The sequence below is a fragment of the Bos taurus genome, chromosome 3, assembly GCF_002263795.3.
Source record: "Bos taurus isolate L1 Dominette 01449 registration number 42190680 breed Hereford chromosome 3, ARS-UCD2.0, whole genome shotgun sequence".
NCBI classification, from domain to species: Eukaryota; Metazoa; Chordata; class Mammalia; order Artiodactyla; family Bovidae; genus Bos; species Bos taurus.
In genome coordinates this window covers 32,204,734-32,229,784 of record NC_037330.1, presented here as the reverse complement: position 1 = coordinate 32,229,784, position 25,051 = coordinate 32,204,734, and the positions used below count along the sequence as shown (strand labels likewise).

Below are 25,051 nucleotides of genomic sequence, written 5' to 3'. Positions count from 1 at the left end.
GCGTTAAAGAAAAAAGTAGCGTCTGAAACTTGTTTTATTTACACATGTAAAGATTTATATGTTCATATTTGCATATTTTTGTGCATGCACATATACTCACACACACACAAGAGTGCAATCTGCTTTGTAAAATATGTCTAGCCTCTTTACATAAAATCAGTTTGTGCCTAACCAGTCCACACTGCTACTTTTTCCTAGCACTTCTGGTATTCAGTTATAAAATTGCTGGCTTTCAGACACCATGAGGTTCTTAGAAGTTTGCGTTGCTCTGTCTTACATCAAGCAGATCCATACAGTATCTGATCGGTATAGAATACCACTAATTCCTCACTTCTCTTTACTCTAAACAGGGAACAAGTGTCCTTTCTCCTTTCCTCCATATTGGATCAGTAATTACATTAGCTGCAATGATCTATAAGAAGTCAGCAGTTCAGCTTTTCGAAAAGCATCCCTGTCTTTATATATTGACATTTGGTTTTGTATCTGCCAAAATCACCAATAAGCTTGTGGTAAGCACCAGTTTTGTTTTTAACTTTCTTCTTATTTTGGTTTTATAGCCAGAGTTTTTATTTCACAGTTTGTTAAGCAATTCTAGAGTTTGCTCTCCTCCCGTGAAAATCTCTTGACATCAACATAGGAGCTGTTTTCACTCTTACATGAAGTTACAATTTGAGATTAACAGAAGCTCCTAAAACCTCTGCAGCTCTTCTATCCACAGGTTAATTTGATTATTTAGTTTGTCTCTATTCTTCATTCTCATTCTGTACACTTAAGGCTCCTTGTGAAGAGCTTTTAGGGGGGGATTTAGTTGTCATGGTACATACCTTCACTGTATAGCTCTCAAACCCACTCTGTGCTGTCATCTTAGTTTTGAACATTGAGTAGATACTGCTAAAGGATTCTTGCAACATGATATTTGATCACAATACTGATTACTGTGTAGCTCACAATTGCTGTAAAATGAAAATGGCTGCCTACATCACTGATTCTCTTTTATTCATAGGTGGCACACATGACTAAAAGTGAGATGCATTTACATGACACAGCATTCATAGGTCCAGCACTTTTGTTTCTGGACCAGTATTTTAACAGCTTTATTGATGAATATATTGTACTTTGGATAGCCCTGGTAAGTTTTGTACCGTGTTCTATTTCATGATTTGGAGGCTGCTTGTTTTCTTGTTTCAGTGGGCCAGTCCTGAGAAATAGATCATATAATGATTTAGGGACTTCCCTGGTTATCCAGTGGTTAAAACTCCACCTTCCAAAATGAGGACCTTGGGTTCTATTCCTGATCAGGGAACTAAGATCCCACATGACATGGGGTGTGGCCAAAAATTTTTTTTAATTGTAATGATTTAGAATACCAGAAAACATGGGACTTCATGAGAGTTCCTTGTGACTTTGTCTTTAGTCATTCTTTTGTATTCTTATTAGTCCTGCCTACATCCTGGCTCATAAATTCCGTATTTCAGTAGTTGGCAGACTATACTGTGTGGGCCAGTGGCCAGGTTTTGTAAATAAAGTTTTCTTGAAACATAGTTATGGCCTGTCATTTATGTCTTGTCTGTGGTTGCTTTTATGCTTCAGAGGCAGAGTTGAACAGTGTGACAAAGTATGGTCCACAAAACATAAAATATTCACTGAGTTTGTTGCTCCTTGGTATAAAGGAGATCTGTGGGGAAATTGAGTTACTAAATTGTATGGAATTGAAGATGAATTTCAGGAGAAGAGAAAGTCAGAAGCCTCTCCAGCTTTAGGGATGGCCTGAGCAGGTGCTGAGAATCTAATAATCTCTCTTTTTTTTTGTATTTTCCAGGTCTTCTCTTTCTTTGATTTGATTCGCTACTGTGTCAGTGTTTGCAATCAGATTGCGTCTCACCTGCATATACATGTCTTCAGAATCAAGGTCTCCACAGCTCATTCTAATCATCATTAATGATGTAACGATGTTACATAGGAAGCTCATGTTTTCTGCGGGAAAGAATCTGAACATATTGAGGCGAATGGGGAGGTTAAAAACAAGAATAATTTATAATAATCAATGTTGTATAACTTTTATTCTTTGTTATTGATAACACTTCTTAACTATCCCTGTGTGAGAATGGGAATTTCAAGTTCCATCCTGTAAATGTACGTGTTGTCATGCAGGGTTGGCCCAAGAAAGCATGCAAGAAAAAATACCATGTGTTTGTAATTATCCTGGATTCAGAGTAAAATCGTCATGGGGAACAGATCCCCAGTGGTGGAGATTTCTAATGTAGAATATTTGCAGGCCAAAATTCATTGCTTTATAATTTTAACAAATCATCATCTTTTTAGTGACATCCTTGTTTAGTATCTTCTAAAGCTTTCTTTACTAAGGAGCTCAGCTTGTGGCACAGATATATCCTACTAGCTTATGAGGTGGAACTTGATAAAGATTTTGAATTTGGATTGAAAAGTTTCCTATCTTTATGTTGTTGAGAAAGTCATTTTTTTATTGCTCAAGATATGGTATATCTCATGGGCTTGGGAAATCCTGTTAGCATGCATAATAATGTGGTAACTTTGTCGATCCATTTTATTTTTTTAAATAAACATATGATCTGAAAACCAGTCTTTTTTCTCAGTTTTATTCAGTGGAAAAACTAAGTTTTAATGTCGCTTTTTAAATTTTTAAGCAAAATTTATTTTTGTTCTTTAGTAAATAAGGAAATTAAGTCAGCTACATCGTCAACATGTGTCCTGTGACCTTTCTATTTTATATAAAACTGATTAACTTAAAACATGGGAGTGCTATGTTCATTTTCCCTCTTGGAAGGTTTTTTGTTGTTGTGATAGTTGTCACCCTTGAGATTATAAGTCATTTTTTCCCTTTTTAAAAAGAGAACCATAATCTTAAAAGTCCAGAGGAGTTTAGTAGGTGTTTGTTGTTGTTCCTCAGCTGCTAAGTCATGTCTGACTCTGTGACCCCATGGACTGCAGCACACCAGGCTTTCCTGTCCTTCACTGTCTCCTGAAGTTTGCTCAGACTCATGTCCATTGAGTTGGTGATACCATCCAACCATCTCACTCTCTGTCATCTTTTCCTCCTGCCTTCAGTCTTTCCCAGCATTAGGGTCTTTTCCAATGAGTCAGCTCTTTGCATCACATGGCCAAGCTATTAGAGCTTCAGCATCAGTCCTTCCAATGAAAATTCAGGTTTCCTTTAGGATTGACTGGTTAGTAGCTCTCAGAATCTCAAGCCCTTCCCCCAGATTTAAAATAAGAGGCTTGTGCCTCTCTTGGCAATTGTTGAATATTTGCACTCTCCTTTTCTGGCTACAAGTTTGAAACAAAAAAATAGGTGTCCTCAGTAACTATAAACCAGATCTGTTTCTATTGTGTATAGTTCTATTGCTTGAATGAAGAGGCAAACAGCAAACGTTTAAACTTTTGACTAAAATGAGGTATCTTACTATTGATTCTTATTTATTTCCATTTATTTCCATTTCCATAATCATGGATACACAATAGCTGTGCTGCTTTGCCTGGCAGCCAGAACTCTTTCTTGCACTTCTAATGATTCCATCAATTCCATGTAATCTTGATTACCAGTGGTAGTGAAACCTTTCATTTCTTTGCTAGAATGTAGCAGGAAAGGGAAGTTTTCACTATATTTGCTTGCTACCAACTTCTGTAGCATCTGGGGTAGAGAAGTTCATATAAGAAAATGTTAGGGTAGATCAGATGTCACAAGGTAGGACAAAGGTAAAAAGAAGGAAGGATAATTAAATTTGGCAGGGTTACATCATTGTCTTATGAGATAGACACAGCAGAGGTTAACTGCCTACAGTGGAAACTGAGGTTTGGAGAAGCTAAATGGCATACCAGTGTCACAACGGTTGTTCCTTTTCCAAATGGAGACTAGAATCCGTATCTTCTGAATCCTGGTCCAGCATTATCTTCTACACTATACTAGGTTTTAGTGAGCTGAAGCTACAAACGGAGGTGCTAGAATCTTTTTCAGCATAATGGAAATCTGGAAGACATCTAGGTATTTGGTGTGTGCTTCCTTCAACTCTAGATAACCATCAACATGAGATCAAGATATGTTTGTAGTAAACCTCAGTTGGTGCTGATTCTTATGAGCATATTATATACCTGGTTAGATGTCAGAATCAGCTGAAGAAGTTTTAAAAATATAGGTTCCCAGGTCCTATCTTTAATGATGATTTTGTAGGTTAAAGATGGAGCCTCATATTTTTATAAGCTCCCCAGGATTCCAGTCCTGAGATACAACTAGGATTAGGAACCACTGGCATAAACTACCTAAAAAAGTACACTAATTCTTGAAAGCTGTGAAGAGTAGCAGCCTAGTTTGGGGTGGCATGTGGACAGTAGAACGTGCCCCCTGCAGCAGGTCTCTGTGCCCCTGAAATGAAATTATATTGACTTGAACTTCAATTTGGTAACCCCAGTCTCCTATTCCATCCTGCAACAACATTTGTGTTCTCTGTACAGGATCCAGGGGCCTCTGAGGGCCACCCACACATACACACATTAAAAAGACGGAATTTTTGAAAAACAGGATGCTTCTAAAAGTTTCCCATCCCTTACAGTATTTAAACAGAAGCTGTCAATAGAGATACAGAGGGAAGAGGGACCAGGTGACTACTAAACTTTGGACTTTTAAGATGATGATTCTCTTTTCTTCCGAGAGAAAAAAATGTCAATGTGGAGATCCCTCTGCCCTTGGCCAAAGAGTTGAACTGGCTTCTCAAAATAATGAAGTTGGAAGTAGGATGTCTAAAACGGAACGTTCCAAACTGGAAGTGATGGCCAGACAGACCTATTGATGGAAACAATGTAGTGTTCTTCACTGACTTCTTCAGCTGAGATTCCTACTGTCAAGTCACTCTCAATTTCAAATATTTCATGAAAGGCTAGCAGCCTTTCGCCCCAGGATGCTGGAAAGCACACCTAACTTGAACCAAGAACCACTGCTGTATCCTCAGTACTGCTGCTGTTGTTACCAGTATCCCTCACCTCTTCTAGCAGAAGGCTCTCCTGGTGCCCATCATTCCCAGACACAGCACCAGAATTCTGGGCACTGTTGCCAGTCCTCTGCATCTAGTCCAGTTTATTCTCACATCTCTTGCCTTGTTTTGCTGGTTATCTCTCCACAGTGGAAGCCAGAGATACACATGTAAAGAGCAAGATTTTTGTCTTTATTCTTATCCTCACATGTCCACAGACCTCTGTTTATATGTGAAGAAACAACATTTGGGCGACAACTTGTTTCTCTGTAGAGGATTTTGTAATAGTGCTTCTTGGGAGAGGGCAGTTCCAGAAACTTCTGGGGCTCTACACCACCTCTACTACTGTTTCTTGCCCTGTGTCACCTCTGCATAAAAGGCAGCTATGTGCCCAGCTCTGTGAGCACAGAGGTCTGAGCCTTCCAAAGTCTTGAGAAAGCTGATTTCAGAAATCCCAAACTCAAGACACCAACTTGAAGCAAGACCTGGTTACCAGGACTCTGAAGAAGGCTGTGGATTCTATTGACTGAGAGCTTCACATCATACCGTGCTGGCAGGGGTCAAAGTCCACTACTGGCCCATAGGTCTAGGCAGTCCTGTTCACCACAGCTCTTATTTCACAGTCTTTTCCTTTGGTTTCTTCTGTTTCTTCTGTTCCTCATATTCACGTATTTTCTTTTGGAAATAATCTGTGGTGTTAGAGATATAGGTATTAGAGGCAGCTAATCTGGCCAGGCAGACTAAGATGAGCTCAAGAACAAGGGTCAGAGATACTCTCAATGTCTGCTGCCCATGCTCGCCCACTATACCCACATTCCCGCCAGGATCCCCATGCCATCCTAGGCCTTTGTAGATCTAGGTATTCGATTAGGCTTCTAAGGGGTCCTAAAACAGAATAATTAGTAGGAATTAGCTCTAGACTAAAACAGAAAGCAAAGATCCTCCTACTGGCTGATGAACAGAGCAACGTCTACAAAACGTCAGCCTCAGAGGCATTTTCTTAGGCTTCAGGACCTTTCTTTCCAACCCCATTTGATAAAATCACAGCTATTTCTGTGAACCTCTCTTAGAAGTGCCCTTCCCTCCCCTCCTAGGACCACACCTGATTTGCAGGCAGTGACCCTCTGGGCTTGGGTTGATAGGGAGCTTTCACTGAATACCTGCAGGAGGGTTCTTGCTCTTTTCGGCTTCCTGGATGAAAAGGGAGAAGAGCTGTGTCTTCACAAATTTCTTCACAAACCGGCGGTTGGCCTTTGAGGTCAGAGCCTTATAGAAGGCCCGTTCTTGGAAGCGGCCTTGCCCATTCGCCTCCCGCTTGATGTAGGAAGCATAGTGGCCCACAGTCTTGACAAAGAACTGCACAAAAGGCCTTGAAACATGCTCATTGATTTGTTCAGAAGCTGCAGGGGATATAAAGAGACCATCTCAGGGGTAGCAGAAGGATTAAAACTACCCACCCTTACCTCCAAGTGGCTTTCATTGCAGGCTGAAAACTCTTGGGTCAAGGGGTGGGGTGAGGCAGGGTTCATAATTAATGGTTGATGAAAATGTAAGACTGGAGACGGGTTCACCATTGCTTAGGAAGAGTAAAATCTCATACTTGCCCTTTAGGATCAAGGCCTCTGGGACTAGCCCAGGACTGCGGAGTGAATTCCTTTTAGTTTTAGAAGGGAATTGTTGGGAATCATGCCCTTAAACTCTTTGGAGAAAGCCAGAATAAGAGGGACCTGGGACTTACTCTGTGACTCCTTGATGCCCTGACTAAGAGATTCTAAGATGTCATCCTGAAGCTTGGGTGGTAGGATGTCTTTTTCATCACCAACCTAGGGAGAGGACAGAGTCAGCTCAGAGGTCAAGCAGTCAGGGAGGAGGTGTGAAGTGTTGACAGAGAATGTGAGGCATGAATTCTACACCCCATTCCACCCCCAAATAATTGGCCACATACAAGAGAAACAACAGAAGCTTCAACTCTAAACACTAGGAAGTCTCTGTCCCTCTGGTACGCGGTCTATGTCCTTGCTCTAAAAGCACTAACGCTGACTGCCTTGTGAAGTCACACTCTCCTTGAGAGAGGTGAAGTCTTGTTAGCATACTTAAAGTTTGTTAAAGTAGTGGAACTTTGATGAGCCAAGAGCAAGTGAGTTGGTTGTGGGTCTGCAAGGGATCTGAACCCAGACACTTACTGACATTAAGAAGGTTCCTTCACAAAGATTCACCAACAGGACCTGAAATAAAAATGGGACAGCTTGGTTTCTTCCCCTTTCTCTGTTTCTGCCTGTTGCTGTACCTTTCAGCCCAAGTAACAACAAAATCAGCATCTTCAGTTCTCATTTCCTGTCTGCTACACTCCTTTCTCACCACCCACTCTTTCCTGAGAAAAGGGTATGAGGGTATAGGAAGCAGGAAATAGGGGAGAGAGCTAAGGAAGATGGGGTATACAATATGGGTAAATGAAGCCAGTCACTCTCTTAATAAAAAAGCATTGATCATAGTTATAACTTCTATGTATGAAGCATTAAATGGCATACACTGTGCTCTGCACATCTTATCTCATTTAATCTTCCCAATGCTCCTGTAGAGGCAGATACTGTGCCTGTTCAGGTGAGGAAATACCCAAAGAAGTTAAACTGCCTGAGGTGATACTGCTATCAAAGAGTAGCGCCAGTTTCCAAGCCTGTGTTGTGCTGTCTTTGGTAGCGCATCATTCTTCCTACAGTTCTTCAGTTCCCGTCCCTCTGGTGAGCTTTAGGACAGGGATGGGCATCTTTTGATTTTTTTTTTTTTTAATGCTTACAACAACTTTATGTACAATTGCCTAGAATTCCATTTTTAAAACTCCCACAGGGCTTCCCTGGTGGCTCAGTGGTAAAGAATCTGCCTGCCAGCACAGGAGACACGGGTCCGATCCCTGATTCAGGGAAGGTCCCACATGCCACAGAGCAATTGAGCCCATGTGCCACAACTACTGAACCCAGGTGTTGTACTACTGAAGCCTGCATGCCCTAGAGCCTGTGCTCTGCAACAAGAGAAGCCGCCACCATGAGAAACCCATGCACCAGAACTATGGAGTAGCCCCCCACTCTCTGCAACCACAAGAGAAAAGCCCACACAGGAATGAAGACCCAGCACAGCCAAAAATATATAAGTAAAAATTATTAAAATTCCCACAAGAGCTTTGGACCTTCCAGCAGGGAAGAGCGAGAGGAGAAAATAAGCCTGGGGACAAAAGGAGGAGGGAAGGAGAGGCAGTAATCACATGTTGGTAGGGTGCAGGTAGGACAAGCACAGGGCTGGAACTTGGGGAACCTGAGTTCTAGTATCAGCTCCATCACTGCCTAAGGGGCCTTTAGTCTAGACTAGAGATGACCAATACGCATCCTGCCAGTTAGATTCCAACCTACAGACCTGTTTCTTTGAGACTCAGAGAATTTTCAAATCATTGAATTAGTTTCCAATATTTAAATTAAAACATTCCACACAGAATTTGGATCTAGGGCTTCTCTGGAAAAGTCAGGAGTTCTAACACTGATCCACATTCAGAGGGAACTGAGTTACAGCTGCCTCCTTTAGGCAAGGCAGGTGCTCAGCAGTTTATCATAATCCCCCAAAGCCTGTGTTGGCCATTTAAATGCCTGCTGGGTCCCTCTGGTGAGGGATCCCTCCATGCACCCTTCTCCCAAATAAAAAGAAGAGAGAAATAGGAATGTGTGCCAAAAGACAGAGCAGGCACTGTAATTATCCATCATCAGGGGAGAAAAGTTGAACTAGTTCAGGCGTGAAACCACTTGTATACATAGGCTGAGATGCCTTCATTTAGGGCAGGCTGTTCACTTTGTGGGCTGGGAGGTAAGAGCATGTGTAAAGAATTTCTTTCTAAAGTTGTTCCCAGAAATCTTTCCAGTACTTGAGTATATTACTGTCTGTCCAAGGAGCCCTTCCAAAGAGCTGACCTGGGAATCAAAGAATGCCCCATCTCTCTCCCTGACCCCTAGCCGTCTCCCATCCCTACCCTCTGCCCATTTCATCAGCTGGGGCTCTTGGACAGCACAAGCTGGAGTCTGACTAGCCTTGGGATGTCTTCCCGCCAGGCCACTGGGGGAGAAATCACAGCGTCCAAGAAGATGGCGCTGCAGCATCAGGAAGTTTCATAACTTCTGGGATTGGGACACTTATTGAGTCGTATTACTAAACATGGGGCTGACACTCTGTCCCAGTTAGTCACAAGGCAGAGGTTGGCTCAAAGGGCATGTGTGCTCAGCAGTTCTGAGGACGGCAGGGCGGGCTGGGGAGACAAGGAAGAGAAACAGCCTGCTTCTTCCCGGCAGCACTGCGGAAGAGGTGCTTTGCTTCTGTCTCTGCTAGATTCAGGCATTGCCTGTGCAGCCTCGATAAGTGGATTGAGCTCTCTGGACCTTGGTTATTTCTTATATAAATGGAGGAAGTCCTCCCACTAGGACTTGTCACATGCCTCCAGTAGCTTACTTCGAGGCTCTGCCTCTTCCCTTTCTGTCTACACAGAGGGAGTCGGTGGTTAGCCAGACCAACCTAAGTAGCTCTTTTGGCTTGAGATTATAGTAATGTTCTATCTCTTGAAAGTTTCTATTGACAACTCAAGCAAAGCAGAAGTTGTTTTTCCACCACTGGAGGTAGGTTTATGTAATTAACACCCATTCTCACCACCGAGCTCTTTGGTGTATCTGGGGTACTGCCAAGACTCAAGAGGCTGACAAAATCAAAGGGGATTTGGACCAATATTTTCATTAACCAACTGAGCTCTAAGCTAATTGGAAGGATGACCCCTACTACAAAAAAATCTGCATTTTCAAAACTCATTGTTTCCAGGAAGACTGTTAGTTCACTTCCAAGCAATGTGAATAAATTCCAGTGGGGTGTGTGTTGTACAGACCAGCTGTGCTTATCCATTCAGAAGAAAAATGAGACACCCAGGGCCTGCTCACTAGGACTAGCTAGCCTAGTACAGTTGGGCGAAGCCCAAATAAGCCATGTGCTGCCCCTTAAGTCCAAAGGGAAATCATTCAGAGAAGGGAGCAGGCACTTACTGAGTATCAGCTATATGTCAGGCACCAGGCTAGGTGCTTTATGCTGATTTTTTTCCCCTAGGATCTTTAGGGTCTAAGTGTTGCCATTCCATTTTTACAGATGAGGAAGCCGAGGCTTAAAGAGGTTAAGCAACTTGCCACAAAATCACACAGCTATTAGCAGCAGAGGTGGGATCTGGATCCAGGTCTGCCTGGCTCCAAATCAGGCCCCCTTCTTGCTGCATCGTACCTCTTCCATGGGGCTGTCCAAAACCTCCTGCCGGAAGCGCATTTGGACTCCAACCATGAAGGGAGTGGGGCAGCAGACAGTTCCCAGCAGGCTCTCGGGGACCACAGGTATGTAGGTGTGGGCCCAGCTGAAGGGGTAGAGCAGCGCGGCAGTAGCATGGATGCACTGAGACAGGGTGCTGGGGACAGGGCACAGAAAGTGAGAGTCAGAAGGGCCTGCCTAGGCCCCCACCCCCATGCCACCTCCCCACCGCCCGCCATTGACAGCAGTTGCTCATGCTGGCTGTGCCGGAACTATAGCAAGTCTGGGAGCCATGCCGGTCACAGAGCTTGGGCTACCTGAAGCTGGGAGGGGAGGGGTAGAAACCAGAAGAGGCTGAGGCTCCTCTCGTCAAGTATGGGGCCTCTATGTGATTCTTTTCCACTGGGGGTGGGGTGGAGGGAGTGTCTTTAAAGAGAGGAGGAGGAAGAGGAAATGTCTCCCATCTATGAGGTAATTGATCATTGATGGAGTCCCTTCTTTATGCTCACTACTGTGCTAGGGATGTGGATACCAGGAAGCAAAAGACCAGCCCTGCTTTTAAGGCACACAGTGTAGTTAAGGAGACAAACATGTAGACACTGGAGTGCAGCAGAGAGGTCAAGTCTATTTCCTCCTTATCTCTCATCCCCAGGCTTCAACTCTCAGGGCTCCCTCTGACCACTCATGGTTATTTAAACTTATCAGGTTGGTGCCTGAGCTTGCTTGGGAAATTCCTGGATTCCAGGAACCTCTGATCAGCAATTCCCACCCGGAAAGTCCCCCCAAGAGGACTCCTCCACCCTTTCCAAGGAAGCATTCCCTGTGTAATTACTGCCTAAGTCACAACTCAGACCCAAGTCCCCTCATGCCCCCTCCCTTTAACCCCCTCAACACACACACCTTCCCTGTCTTCTCTATTCTCCACTAGCTTTAGTGGCTCTTCATTTCTCCAAACTGCCCCAAAGCCAAGGCCAACAAAAACACAGATGCGGAAACCTTGTTTCAATTCTTCGTATCAAGCTAGCACTTCCTGAGTTAGAAAGATGGAGTCTCTGAGAGTCTAGCCAAGGCTTAGGCTGACTGGAAGTCCCTTTCCTGGCTGAGTGGCAGAGATCTGAAATACTCAGTGTAGGAAGGAAGTGGGGAGTGGTGGGGTTTCCCTGAAGAAAGTTAACGCCTTAGAGGTGAGTCCTGCCAACCTTTGCCCGTGTCCAGGCCAGCTGACACCTGGAGTCCCCTTCACTTTCTAAACATTGATCCTAGGGGGCAAAAGCCAGAATTCCAGCTCTAGCCACAACAGAAACTTCTCAATTCCCTACAGCAGCAATCCCCAAACTTTTTGGTACCAGTAACCAGTTTTTTTCCCACAGACCAAGGGCTGGGGTTGCGGGGGAGGGGTGGGATGGTTTCAAGATGATTCAAGCACATTATATTTATCGTGCTAATGATAATCTGTATTTGCAGTAGGTCCCCAGCATTGGCATCACTGCCTCAGTTCCACCTCAGATCATCAGGCATTAAATTCTCATGAGGAGCATGCAACCTAGATCCCTCGCATGCACAGTTCACAGTAGGGTTTGTGCTCCTATGAGAATCTAATGCCACCGCTGCTCTGACAGGAGGCAGAGCTCAGGTGGTGATGGGGAGTGGCTGTAAATACAGATGAAGCTTTACTCCGCTGCTCACCTCCTGTTGCATGGTCCAGTTCCTACCAGGCCATGGACCGGTGCCTGGAGGTTGGGGATCCCTGCCCTACAGGGCCAAGAGAGGAAGAGCTATGTCTAAAGCAAGAGATTTGCACTGCTTCCCACAAAGATTAGCCCACAACTGGTGCCTTCTGGGGCTTCCCAGGTGGCGCTAGTGGTAAAGAACCCATCTGCCAATGAAGGAGACAAGAGATGTGGGTTCTATCCCTGGGTTGTGAAGATCCCCTTGGGGAGGGCCTGGCAACCCGCTCCAGTATTCTTGCCTGGAGAAGCCCATGGACAGACAAGCCTGGCAGGTTACAGCTCATAGGGTTGCAAAGAGTTGGACATGACTGAAGCAACTTTGTATTGCACACACGGTGCCTTTTTGGTTATCACTGATTTTTACAGAATTTTCAACCCACAGACCCCACTGCCTACCCAAACTTCCTTTCCTTTAAAACTCTTGACATTCACCTGACCATCTGGTCTAACATTTGGGTCCCTAAAGTCCTTTCCTTCTTCTTTCCTAAAAGATAAAACCAGGATTGTCAGCTCAACATAAGCAGTTTTCTCCATCCACAGACATAAATGAGCCAACCTTCTACTGTCTTAAAATTTTTCTCCTGTCTCCATCTGTCACGTATCTCCCCATGTCTTAACCAGACTTGAAGCCTCTAAGAGGCAGAGACCAAGATATGATAGTATTCTGCTTCAGCTATACACTATACAGGGATATACTCAACTATGAAATTATTATTAAGAAAAACAACTGGCATTTACCAGTGGGCCTGGCAGGGTGCTAGGTACCTAAAGTGCATTATTTCATTTAATCCTTACTACACTCTTATGAGGTAGACACAGTTGATCTGTCCAATTACAGATAAGGAGATCACGACTTCAAAAAGTTAAGAAACTAAGGACTTCCCTGGTGGTTCAGTGGTTAAGACTCTGCACTTCCAATGCAAAGGGTACAGGTTCGATCCCTGGTCGGGGAACTAAAGATCCCACACGCCCATCCATCCATAAAATAAAAAAATAAAAGTTAAGAAACTAACCTAAGGAACACCATGTTGCTAAAGGTAGAAGAAAAGACCTTGAATTGTTCTGCTGATTTCTACACTTGTGCTTCCTTTCAATCAGGAGTAAGTCTATATCCGCTTTAGGTCTAGGACCATCTTTTGTTTATCTGTATCTCCCTCATGCTTGGCATCTGGTTAACAGTTGACACACATTAAGTGTTTGTTGAATGAGTAAATAAATGGACAAATGAGGTGTGTTTGCCACTAGGATAATGGGTTTGACCTCCATACCATTGTACATACACCTTCCTGCCCTGTCCTCCCTTAGCCTTTCAGGAGCAGAATCCTCTGCATCCACCCTAACTGGTTTTCTCCTAGGCTGTCACAAGAATGCTTCATGCCCTTCTCAGAGCTAAATCACAAACCTCCTTCAGGCTTAGGCAGCAATCAAGTTTGGAGGCAGGAACAGGGAATTACAACAGCTATTACAGCAGCTATTTTCTAGGCTTTAGTGTAGATCAAGACAGTGTGGAGGAAAGGTGAGCACACAGGTCCTACAGCCTGAGTTCCTTGGAGGACCGTCCTGTCTGTCCCCTGGAACCCAGGGATGCCGGTCAGTTCAGGCGAGCTGCTCAGTGACTGCACCAACCTGAGACCTTCTGCCAAGAAGATGATTCTTCTTTCCAGCACTGCAGAGGCAAAGATCTGAAGAATCTGCTCAAAACTGAGGCAACGCATGAGAGAACGAAAATCCACATGCTCTAGGTGGGAATCCAGGGGCCGTGTCAGGGAAATGAACTGTCGGGAAACCAGAGAGAGAGGGTGTTACCACACTGAAAAATCACACAAGCCCCAGAAAGCTGGGTCTCTACCCACCTCTACCCTATCCTCCCCAAAAGAGTATATCTGATCCTACCTCCCTGCTACTAAAAATCCACCCATGGTTTCCCTCTGCTCGGAGGGTGATGTTGCTGTAAACCTCTGTGTGGCCCACAGCACCTGCCTCCCTCACCACCTCCACCACCTGGCTTCCCCACATCAGCTCCCTTCTGTTCCTTCAGCGTGCCTTCCTTCTTTTCTGCCCGAGGTACTTCCCTCCCCTAGGTTGCCTTTCATTAAAAAAAAATATTTATTTTGTTTTATTTATTTATTTGGCTGCACTGAGTTTAAGTTGCAGCATGTGGAATCTAGTTCCCCGACCAGGGAATGAACCTGGGCCCCCTGTATCAGGAGCATGGAGTTTTAGCTACTGGATCACCAGGGAAGTTCCTCATTCTTTTTTTTTTTTTTTTTTAATTAGTTAACTAGTTTTTCATTGAAATGTAGTTGACTTACAGTATTTTCTCTCTTCATTCTTATCCTCCTTTATATCTCAGAAGCCTTCCTTGGCCACCTAATGCAACACACGTTTCTTATCATTTTCTCATGTAGCATCCTGTTTTCTTTTCCTTCCATAAATATAATTTTCAATGATCTATTTATTTGTGTGTTTATTTAAGTCTGTCTTCCCCAGTAGACTTTTAGCTCCATGAGGTCAGGAACCACACTTGTTTTATTTACCATTTTGTAGCCAGAAAACAGCTGGCTCAAAACTCAACAGTTTTTGAAAAACTGAGATCATGGCATCTGGTCCCATCATTTTATGGCACATAGAGGGGGAAAAAATGGAAACAGTGACAGACTTTATTTTCTTGGGCTTCAAAATTACTGTGGATAGTGACTGCATCCATGAAATGAAAAGATGCTTACTCCTTGAAAGAAAGCTATGACAAACCTAGACAGTGTATTAAAAAGCAGAGATATCACTTTGCTGACAAAGGTCTGTATAGTCAAAGCTAGTAGTCATGTATGGATGTGAAAGTTGGACCATAAAGAAGGCTGAGCACCAAACAATTGATGCTTTTGAACTGTGGTGTTGGAGAAGACTCTTGAGAGCCCCTTGGACTGCAAGGAGATCAAACCAGTCAATCCTAAAGGAAATCAATCCTGAATATCCATTGGAAGGACTGATGCTGAAGCTGAAACTCCAATACTTTGGCCACCTGATGGGAAGAGCTAACTCACTGGAAAAGAACCCAATGCTGGGAAAGATTGAGAGCAGGAGGAGAAGTGGGTGACAGAGGATGAGATGGTTGGATGGCATCACCAACTCAATGGACGCGACTTTGAGCAAACTCAGGGAGATAGTGAAGGACAGGGAAGTCTGGCATGCTGCAATCCATGGGCTCACAAAGAGCTGGACACAACTTAGTGATTCAACAACAACAACAAGCCGGAAAATAGTACAACTTGGGGCCTAGCAAGCCTTCCACACTTTTTTTTTTTTTTTTTTGAGTAAGTGAAGATGCCTAACCCCTCCTGTTATTCTGATATGGGAAAGCCAAAGTTCAGAGGGACACACAGAATATCCGGAATACCAGGGGTCAAGACTGGGATTCTTAAAACAATGTTCTACTTGCTGCTTTGTCTGTTTAGTGTCTTAAAGAAATAGCATCCCCAGTATCAAGTGGGTGGGGACTCAGGGGTGGGGATGGGTGATAAGAAAAAGACAGGTGGAAGCCATAGGTAGGGATAAAGGACAGACACAGGGAGATAAGGGAGGTAATGGTGAAGAGCGGCAGTTTGGGAACTGGAGGCAAAGGCCATTCTAGTACTGGGAGCCTCCACTTACCATAGTTTATTATAAAAAAAAAAAAAAGATCTTGGTTACTTGAACAGTAACTAGGTCTTTGTGAGTATCAGGTTGAGGAAATCAGAGAACTGGGGTTTAAGTTCTGCCAATAATTTTAGCCAAGTGCCAGTCCCTGCCTAGCTCAGTTTCTTAGAATGTTAACCTGGTAAATGGGCACACTGTGATGGGAGGTGCTGCTGGAACCTGCCCCCTCCACCCAGAGAGGGTCTCCCCCATTTTGCTCACCCACCTCAGTGCCTGAGTCAGGAATGAAGCTCTTGAGGGTGACAGTCTTCCCAGGAGCGGGGAAAGCTGCCTCTCGGAGGCCCTGCATGAATGGGTAGATGATGGCCATGGAGATTTGATGCCTCTTTTCCACTTCATCCAGGATCTGTATGGAAAAGAACCACAGGAGACATAACTCGAGGGATGCTCCTGGGCTGCCAGCCAAGATCGCATGTGTAAGGTTGCTCCGGCCAATCCTTAACTGGGTTCTTTCCTCTTGGCAGAAACCAGTCTGCTGTTTATCTCCTGCTCAAGACCTGATGTTTTTCCTAGCCTTCTTCTTTTCATCCTCTCTCTGCCACTTCATATTCCTCCCTTCTCCTAACGTCAACCTGAACTGCCTTCTCCAGGAAGTCATCCTAGAGTAAACTCCTCATTCATGATGGTACCATGTTCATTTGTGCTAGCTGAGGCCTAGAAGCTGGGCCTTTTGGGTGCCACTCTGACCTCCAACTTCTACTGGAGACACCCCAGGGCCAGGGACGGCCTCCATCTGCAGAACCCTACACAGATGAACCATCCGCCCAAGCAAAGGCTGATGGAGTTTATTGCCTTCATCCCCCAAGGAGTCTGTCTGGGGCAGAGCCCTTTCTTGGCTACTAAGACATGCCCCATGGGCTTCCCTGGTCGCTCAATTGTAAAGAATCCACCTGCCAATGCAGAAGATTCGAGTTCAATCTCTGGGTTGGGAAGATCCCCTGAAGAAGGAATGACAACCCACTCGGTATTCTTGCCTAGAAAATCCCATGGATAGAGGAGGGCTACAGTCCACAGGGTTACAAGAAAGTCGGACACAACTTAGCGACTAAAACAACAACAAAGAAGAAGAAAAAGACATGCCCCACCCATCCTGAAGGACTCCTTTCTAACCCCGGCTCAGGTGTCCTGGCACAAGAAGACCTCAACTTCCCCTCTATCCTGGAAGGAATCAGAGGGAGTCCCTCAAGCCCCGTTGTATAATTGTCTTTATATTTGTTTAGCATTCTGTCTTCTCCATATATCATGCCATCTGCACCTCACATCAACCCATGAGACAGGAAGATGAGGCATCATTACCTGCATTTGACAGATGAGGAAGCTGAAACTCCCAATTTCTAACCTGTAGCTCTTCTCATGTCCTACTTCAGCTGCTTTCTTACCTTGCCTAGACTCAGGGGCAGTGAACTCTCTGCAGGGGAGACAGTCTACTAGGTTCAGTTCCTACTTTTCTCTAAAGCCAGGTGAAGCCCACGCCCCTCTCTGCCTGAGTGTCTCCAGAGTGCCTCGCCTGACCCCGAATGTCGGGGAGGAGCGCCAGGAGTCCAGGCAGGGCAGGCAGCCAGGCCAGAGCTGGAGGCCAAACAGGCCTGACAGGACTGGAGGAATCCTGTTCCACCCCTACCTTGGAGAACAAGCCGAAGCAGCCGATGCAGCTGATGATGCAGTACACCCTGGGGAGGCGAGGACCATGGCCGTCGGGCTGGGGAGGGACAGACAGGCTCCTTCAGTGTCGCAGCCTCTCCAAGGCCTCTGCCCAACTGGGGTTGGTGGGGCACAGGGCTGGGGGCTGGGCTGGGGGAATCCCACTCCTGGGACAGGCAGCTGGGAAGGCCAGAGCAGTCACAGAAACCAAAAGACCATGGCCTTGAGGGGGCTGGTTGGCTTACGGGCAAGCACTGCCTCTGTTAGCACCAACACCCTCAAGGGGTTGACAAGGAGGGAGCAAGTGTGTTGTAGAGACATGAAACAGCTAGGGACAGTGTGCTATAAAAGTGACTTGGGGAGACCCAAGGATTGAACCTCATGGTCCCAATCCCAAGCTAGGCTCTGGGAGGGCCCAGGGGCCAAGGCAACAAGGCCTAGATAGAGATGGTGGAGAGCAGATTAGAATGAAGCATCCCACAGAAGGGAATGGTTGAAAGCTGGGCAGAGTAAAGACCCAACCCCAGCAGCAAAGGTGCCCTGTAGGTGAGGAGGGGTGTGTGTCTCCATTCTTGTGAGGTTGCACAGGGCACTAATATGGCAGCAGGTGCTGGGCTGTGCTCTCTCTTTACAACCACCTCTGCCAAGGAGCCTTGGCTTTTGCTACTGAGGCTGGAGCAACCCCAGCTGTGGGGGAGAATAGGATGCAGAGAGGAGGGGGCAGTTCTGAGCTGCACAGACCAAGAGACGCCTGCAATATCCAATCTTCCTGCTCCCGTCCACATTGGTCAGAACGAACGAGAAGGTCTCCCTGAGGAAGAGCAAACAAGGACCCGGTTTGTACTAGGTTCTAAAGCAGAAAGGCAGTCGGCATCAGGGGGGCTGAGCGGGGACAGGAGGGCCAAGGGAGCTGCTGATGGATCCCGAGAGTAATCATAACACCAGTCAGTTTATGTAAAGTGCTTACTGGTGTCAAGCTCTAAATGCATCATCTCATTTAATTCTCAAAACAACTCTTTGAGGAAGGTTCAATTACTAAGCCTCCTTCAAAGATGAAGAAACTGAAACTCTAAGGGAGTATTTCTTATCCAAGGTCACTCAACTCAAGGTGGTAAAGCCAAAATTTTAGCTCAGGCAGTCACATTCCAGGACTCACGGCATAAAGGGCTTTGCCATGTAAGGATCTCATTAGTGGCCAAAGGACTTCTTTAGTGTCTGTCTTCTGCCAGAGGCAGTCAAAGCACAGTGACAATGTTTCTAGGACAGGAAGGAGAACCTCACCCTCTCTGGACAGAAGGGACTGGTTAATCTGTTTAGTTAACATCTCTTGCCTCGAGAGACCCCAGGCAAGATATTCAAAAACAAATCAACTCCAGTCCCTCCCCAACAGGAAGGAAGCTGGTGAGAAATCCAGATGAAGGGGGCACAGGAATTTCGTGGTTCACACCGTTCCCTTCTCCAGTCTCAGCCCCCTGTCCCAGAGCCAAGCCATTACCTGGGACACTCAGTGAGTGGGGCCCGCTCGTTCCCATCTGGGAAGCAAAACAAGGGGATGGCTCCGAGCAGCCGGTCCTCCTCCTCTTGTTGACCCCGAAGCAAGTTCTCTCGCTACAAAGAATAGGAAAAGAGACAGGTGGGTGTGGAGGTAGGAGCAGGTGGAGAGGGCTTAGGGTCTGGCGAGCTTCTTTGGAGGCTCCTAAGCAGTCTGAGAAGCTTTTCCACTGGTGTGGGACTTAAAGCTTGCCTCTGTGCCCATCACTGCACACAGACTGCATTCTGGGTCAGGCTGGAACAATCCCACAGCTGAAACAGCCACTCCTAGGCCAAGTACATGAACCTGTGTTGGACTTCAGTATCCTTAATGGTGTTCATGGTCAGGAAGGGGGGCAGGACCACGCTGAATACAGAAAGGCGCAGAGACCACCCAGCTTCCTGGAAGGACCACATCAGAGAGATACCACATCTGAGAAGAGAAGCGGCCAGCTCAGTCGCCTCACCACCAGCTCAGTTGCCTCACCGTCAGAGTTAATGAGAAGGGTGCCCTGACCCCACCCCTTCACCCGCCGCAGGACCAGACAAGAAGGAGCCTGATGCTTGGGCTGGGGCCTGCCTGCCCTTCCCTTCCCCTCCCACTCACCCCAGGGAGGGGATTCCTGCAAGGACCTCTGGCAGAAGGTAAGCTTCTCAACAGGGTGGCTGAGGATGGAATTGGGAAGTACTAGAAGGTCCCCCCCAAAGGCAGAAGAGCTAACCTAGTTTCTTGGCTAGGGAACCTAGGTCTGTTCCCCACAAAGAGGCCAGACCTAGATTCTGTGGATGATAATGGAAAACAGGGCTGGGTCTGAAGGAAATGGGAGCAGTGAGTTCAGGGCAGCTCCAGCGAAGCCCGGGCAGGGTGGGTAGGGGAAGGAGAGGGCACACCCCTCCCCATTGCCCCTCAAACATCTGAACCCTTGGCCCCCATTGCCCCTTCCTTCAGTCCTTACCTTGGGAAACTGGTAGATGATCCTGGGCTCATAATCTTCCCCTGAGTGCTTTCTTTTGAGAGAAACCACGAGGAGGTATTCAAAGAAGTGCTGCCCTCCAGCAAAGTTGGGTAGACAGTGCTCCAGGGCTCTTTCTGGTTCCTTCACTACTTCTCCCAGATTCTCCTGGGGAGGTCCTGAAATCAAGACAGCAGGGCCCATGGGTATCTCACTGATCTGGGGTCCTAGTGGAGGCTGTGGGGTTCTGGCAACTTCCGCACCTCCAGGCGGCCATGCCCACGCCGAGGTCCCCGGAGCCGGCCCAGCGCCTCACATCCCAGCATGGGCTCAGAGCCAAATGGGCAGTTTCTGTGCCTGCCTGCAACATGTGGAATCACCAGGAGTCAAAAGAAGGAAAGAAACCACTGATTCAGAAGCCAAGGAAATGTACCGGGGAGGCTACCTGGGAGGCCTGCAGCCCCAGGGTAGTAGAGATTCTGCCTACCTGAAGCAATACACACCCCAAGTCAACCTGGACTCAGGCAATCAGAACAGGCCAAGGGCCACGTGGCTGTGACCACACCAACCCCCACAGAGGGCATGACCGGCTCTAAAAACCAACAGGGGAAACCTCCCGGCTCGGTCACATGGGAGAACCGAGTGGAGGATGAGATATAAAAGGAAGAAGAAAAAGAAGTATTTCAAGGGGAAGAAATAACCCCAACGAAGAGGGCCATCCTGGAAAAAAAGGAAGTAGGTAATCTAGTCCAGACCTGCTCGGTGTAGAGGCAGTCGTTTGCGGAAGCGACTGAGGATCCCGCCTCCTGCTTGTCTTTCCATCTTCTTGGGCCTGTCAGGCATGAAGTGCCCCCTTTCCTCCCATACAGACAGGCTAGAGAAAGCCTGAGAAACCCCCTGCCGTTTCAGTCTCCAGCAACGACTCTATGCAGCCAAGCCACGCGCTGTCTTCCAAATAGGGGAGCGCTGTTTCCATCCTGTGCACCCAACGGTTGAGCAAGAAGACTGCGGCGGGACCCAGGAAGGCAGCAAAACGCCTGCACCGACAGAGGCAGCATCCTGGCACTGCAGCTCAGACCTCAGCTCCTCCCAAGAGCCCCAGGGTGTGGTGAGAGAAAAGGTCATAGGCAAACACCCCCAGAGCCCAGCTGCTTCTGGGCTAAGGGCTTTTAATTCCGGGCTGAAGGTTGTGCAATGTATTTATGTACAACCTCTGGACAAGGAAGAATGCCTGATAACATCAGACTGTGAGCACCGGACCTCACCAGCCCCAGGACCAGGATCATAAATCTCCACAACTGATCATTCACTTCTTAACCTCTGCACTGCCCCCTGCTGCACTCTGGGATGTCTAGGACTTCAAGACTGCAAGCAAGAGCATGGACCAAAGACTCCTCGCAGCAAGGTTGCCACGGCCTCCCCTGATTAACATCAATAGACTTGACCTCATCCATTATCTAGGTGGAGAAATTGTTCAAGCAAGAGCAATTCCTAGATATTAGCACAAACCTAAGAGTCTCCTCTCCTGGTGGGGAGATAGAGAACAAAGTCCATCTCTGGGCTGGAGAATTCCTGATATCTCAACAGGATCTTCCATGGTGCATCTCTTACCCTCTACGTCCTAAGGCAGACTTGTCTCACTGGAAGCTGTGCCAGGGATCCAGCAGAGAACCCCTCCCCCAGATAGAAAGCACTGACTTAGGACATTCTCCCTGGCCTACAGTCTCCCTGAACAGTCCCCTGGAGGGGACTGGTTGCATCAGCAGCCTAAGGGGCATTCAGTGGAATAGAAAGTGTCTACCCCACCCCTACTCCTGCTCAGTCTTTTTTCCCAGATGGTCCAGGTCAACAGTTCTACACAAGCTAAAAGCGGAACAGCTGGCCCCTGGAGCTCCTGTGAGCTGTGTCTGGAGGTTGGGGAAGAGAGACAGAATAGCAATCCATCACCTGGGATTCTCACATAAACCCTTGAGTGTGTAAATGTACATGGTAAGAGAGAAGGACTTTTGCCAAGATGCTGTACCTAAGAGGAGCCTGGCAGCAAAAGGGTTTGATGCCAGTGTCTGCCACTCCTGCAAAGAATCAATAGCCTTCTGGGAGAAAAGTGAGGTGCTGAAATAAGGGAGACAGCTGCTTGCTCTTAATAGCTTCAGACCTGACTTCTGTGGACTAGTAAAATCCGGTGTTCAGTGGCCCAGCCACGACTCCAGGGGAGAACGACAGTCACAGTAAATAAGAATGTTACAGTCTCTGCAATGGTGAGAACAGTGACCCAGAACACTCAGATCTGTCACCACACATTACTTGCAGTCTGTACAGACAGGCTGCACAATACTCACCACCAATCTGAGGAACAGGCATCTCCTGATCAGAGGGGGAAACTGAGGCACAGGGTAATTCAGGGACTACTTGGGGAATACAACAGAATCTCTTGGGGGTGGGACTTATGAGAGTTTCATGTTCATACTCCTACCTTCTGGATGCAGTACACACCAAACATCTCACAGATGTGGGATGCCTCTTGTTTGCAAAAGACCTTGGGAAGCAAAATCTTTTCACTGATCATTCTGGAACCTAAGGAAATTATTTCTTTCCCTAAATCGTTTGGGTTGCATATTCAGCCCATTTCTTCCTGCTTTATCGGAAAAGCCAAGAGAACAGCAAAACTCACAAACTCAAACAGAAGGACTCTTGGGCTGCAGACCAAGAAATCCAGCAAAAAAAAAGAAAAAAAGATTGCTTCCTTCTCCCTTTCAAAGGGAGTTAACAACAGAAGAGACAAGGTCCATCAAACACAGGTTTATAATGGGTCATCTCATTTAAGGGCTTCTCACTAAACAACAAAATCTTGTTTAATCCCCAGAGCCCTGGAAAGGAATTATTATCCTGAATTTTAAGTACAGGAGGGAACCACCCTTTCTAGAGAAGTCAGAAGTCTGGTTACACTTGTTCCTCCACCAGGAAGCCCCTCCCACAGCCCTCTGAGGAAAAGTCCCAGAACCAGCTGGAATATAGGTGAGGAGACTTTCTGGGACTTTGGTCTTGAAAGCTTCCTCTTCTAGCTCAGCTGCTCTCAATCCAGGAGCACTGCCACTCCTCCCTGGAGGATGATTTATACTTGCTCCTGTGTGCGCGCACACATGCACACACAACACACACACACACACAGACACACATAGGCACATCCTCCTAACCACACAGTTGCCTTGGAACCAAAAGGGCAAAAGAGGGAGGGGAAACTCCAGGGAAGGTGGAGAATAGTACAGAAGATGAAAAGAGCACACTCTTCTGCAGGCTGCATGCCAGACCTCAGGACAGGTAATACTGGCTGTGCATCTTACAGTTCCTCACTGTCCAGGAAGCTCCTCCAGTCACAATTATCAGCCTTGTTCTGGTAACAACTGGAATGTTTCCTCTGGGTTGCAGAAGCAGCCATTCACACAGGTCTCTCTCAACCCTTCCATTCACACAGGCTTCTGAGGATTGAGAGAAACCAAGGAGACACCAAGACAGTGTTCTGCAGAGAAGAGAGGCCACCAGCCCCACCCTGCCTCTGCACCTGCCACCACTCACACCCAGGGCTCTGTCCCCACCTATAGTCTCTGACCTCTCTGCCTCAGCACAGGTAGAATGACCAGATAGATAATGAAAACCTGTGTTCAGTGAGAACAGCCAGGGCTGGGGGTGGGGGGCAGGGGTAATGGCAGAAGGAGCACTGATTTCCCCCTCCAGGGCTTGGAATAGAAGGAGGTCTCACTCACTGTTTTCACTGCAAATGTTAGAAGGGGTGGGCTGTCTGGGAATGACCCCTACTTTTCCATTGGTTCCCTGCTTCTCAAAAGGTGGGACCTCTGGACAGAGTAAAATTGTGGCTGCTGAGCCATAGGACTGGCTAGTGGTAGCAGCAAAAAAAAGTTTGCTGAATAAAAAAAAAAAAAAAGAAAGAAAATGATTTCTGAATTCTCTTCCTTCCAAAACCCAGTCCTCCAGCTGAGTAGAAAGGAAACGAATATTGACTTCTAATTTAATTCCTACAACCCTGGACGGGAGGAATCCTTTTCGCTTCTCTAAATGAGGGATCGGGGATAAGGGAGGTTTGACTTGTCAGGTTCCCAGGCTCTATGGAAGCATCTGAGCAGGCTCTACCCCGGCTCTGCTAGAGGTCACATTCTCCAGGTCTCCTCTTCGCCCTTGGGTGCGGGTTGGGGGGCGGGGCGGGGGTGACGTAGCCGGGAAGAGAGGTTTTGTAGCCGGCGGCTCTGCACCGGGCAGAATCGAGGGCTCCCACGAGGGGAGTCCAGGGTTGGGGAGGGGCGGGGCAGGGCGGTGGGCGGCCCGGGGCAGAGGCAGGGTCTCCCGTGAGGGCGCCGCGGCCCCGGCGCTGCAGGCACCCTGCGGTTGCCCCACCAGCTTCCTGGCTGGAAGGACACGTGGCCCCGGGGCCCCACAGCGGTTTCCTTTGGCTGACAGCCTCCGCTTCACCCTCGCTGGCGTGGCTTCTCCTCTGACCTCCTACCCCTTCCTTCCCCATCCGCCCGTTTCCACCTCTACCTGCGCCCTTTCTCTCTAGCTCGCCTGACCCCTGTCCAAGCCCCCGAAATGCCCCCCAGACTGCTCCCCTATCGATCGCGACCCTCTGCAACCCCTGCCCTGGCCCCCCGCCCCCGTCGCCTCCCGTCCTGGTCCGCGGTCCCCCGGCCGTCCCCGCGCCCTCGCCCGGACGCGCCCCGGCCCGGCACTAACCCCAGCGGCCGCGCTTCAGCCTCAGGCTGGCTCGGAGGCGGCGGCCGAGCCCATCCATGGCCCCTCGGGTGCCGGGCGCCCGCTCCCAGGTCCGTGGCGGCCCCGCCCCCCAACGCGCGACCTCCGCCGGCGCGACACTTTCACTTTCCCGCGGGGGGGGAGGCCGAGGGAACCCGCCCGGGGCGGGGCGGCGCACCTTCCGGACTCCGGCCCAACCCCCGGCGCACCTGGGCGGGACCGCTCTTCCCTGGGCCCCAGGCGGGGCGGCGTGCGGTGACAGAGGGTACCCGACGCGCGTCCCGGAGGGGCGGCACCACCTCGCTCCCACCCTTCGTGCGGCGCCCCGGAAAGTTTGACTTTCCCAGCCCCGCGTCTCCACGAAGTCTCCCTCTACCTCCGCGGCAAGCGCGGGGAGTGCCCGCTCAGTGAGCGTCGGTGCACCTTCCAGGTG

The 25,051-nt window shown here is 47.7% G+C and overlaps 2 protein-coding genes and 1 non-coding gene across 5 annotated transcripts in view; 2 read left to right on the top strand and 1 right to left on the bottom strand.

Annotated features, from left to right (window-relative positions):
- CEPT1 (choline/ethanolamine phosphotransferase 1) overlaps positions 1-2,598 on the top strand; it is a 45,071-nt gene extending 42,473 nt beyond the window's left edge. The window contains exons 7-9 of one of the 2 annotated variants that reach the window (XM_005204090.5): positions 351-509; positions 1,004-1,129; positions 1,820-2,598. In XM_005204090.5, coding sequence (XP_005204147.1) covers positions 351-509; positions 1,004-1,129; positions 1,820-1,939 — 405 coding nt within the window. In that variant the 3' untranslated portion in view covers positions 1,940-2,598. The remainder of the gene's footprint in view (positions 1-350; positions 510-1,003; positions 1,130-1,819) is intronic. The other variant, NM_001193130.1, reaches the window with a different exon arrangement.
- A 2,573-nt stretch (positions 2,599-5,171) lies between these two features.
- On the bottom strand, positions 5,172-24,711 carry DENND2D (DENN domain containing 2D). 2 transcript variants are annotated; one of them, XM_005204089.5, is made up of 12 exons: positions 24,601-24,711; positions 19,861-20,036; positions 18,870-18,982; positions 18,116-18,185; positions 17,355-17,432; positions 15,939-16,079; positions 13,667-13,815; positions 10,290-10,467; positions 7,184-7,225; positions 6,739-6,823; positions 6,161-6,400; positions 5,172-5,689 (listed from the first exon to the last, which is right to left on the bottom strand). In XM_005204089.5, the coding sequence occupies exons 1-12, from the start codon at positions 24,656-24,658 to the stop codon at positions 5,613-5,615; spliced, it is 1,407 nt and encodes a 468-aa protein (XP_005204146.1). In that variant the 5' UTR covers positions 24,659-24,711; the 3' UTR covers positions 5,172-5,612.
- Positions 12,921-12,993, top strand: TRNAG-UCC (transfer RNA glycine (anticodon UCC)). The gene has a single exon. It is a non-coding gene; the product is annotated as a tRNA-Gly (tRNA).
- Positions 24,712-25,051: the final 340 nt, after the last annotated feature.

Coding starts and splice junctions, on each gene's coding strand:
- DENND2D (XM_005204089.5), bottom strand. CDS start 24,658: ATGGATGGGCTCGGCCGCCGCCTCCGAGCCAGCCTGAGGCTGAAGCGC. Junction 10,468..13,666: donor TTCTTGGCAGAAGGTCTCAG/GTTGGTGCAGTC, acceptor CCCTGTCCCCAG/CACCCTGTCTCAGTGCATCC. Junction 6,401..6,738: donor GGGCATCAAGGAGTCACAGA/GTAAGTCCCAGG, acceptor TATCCCCTGCAG/CTTCTGAACAAATCAATGAG.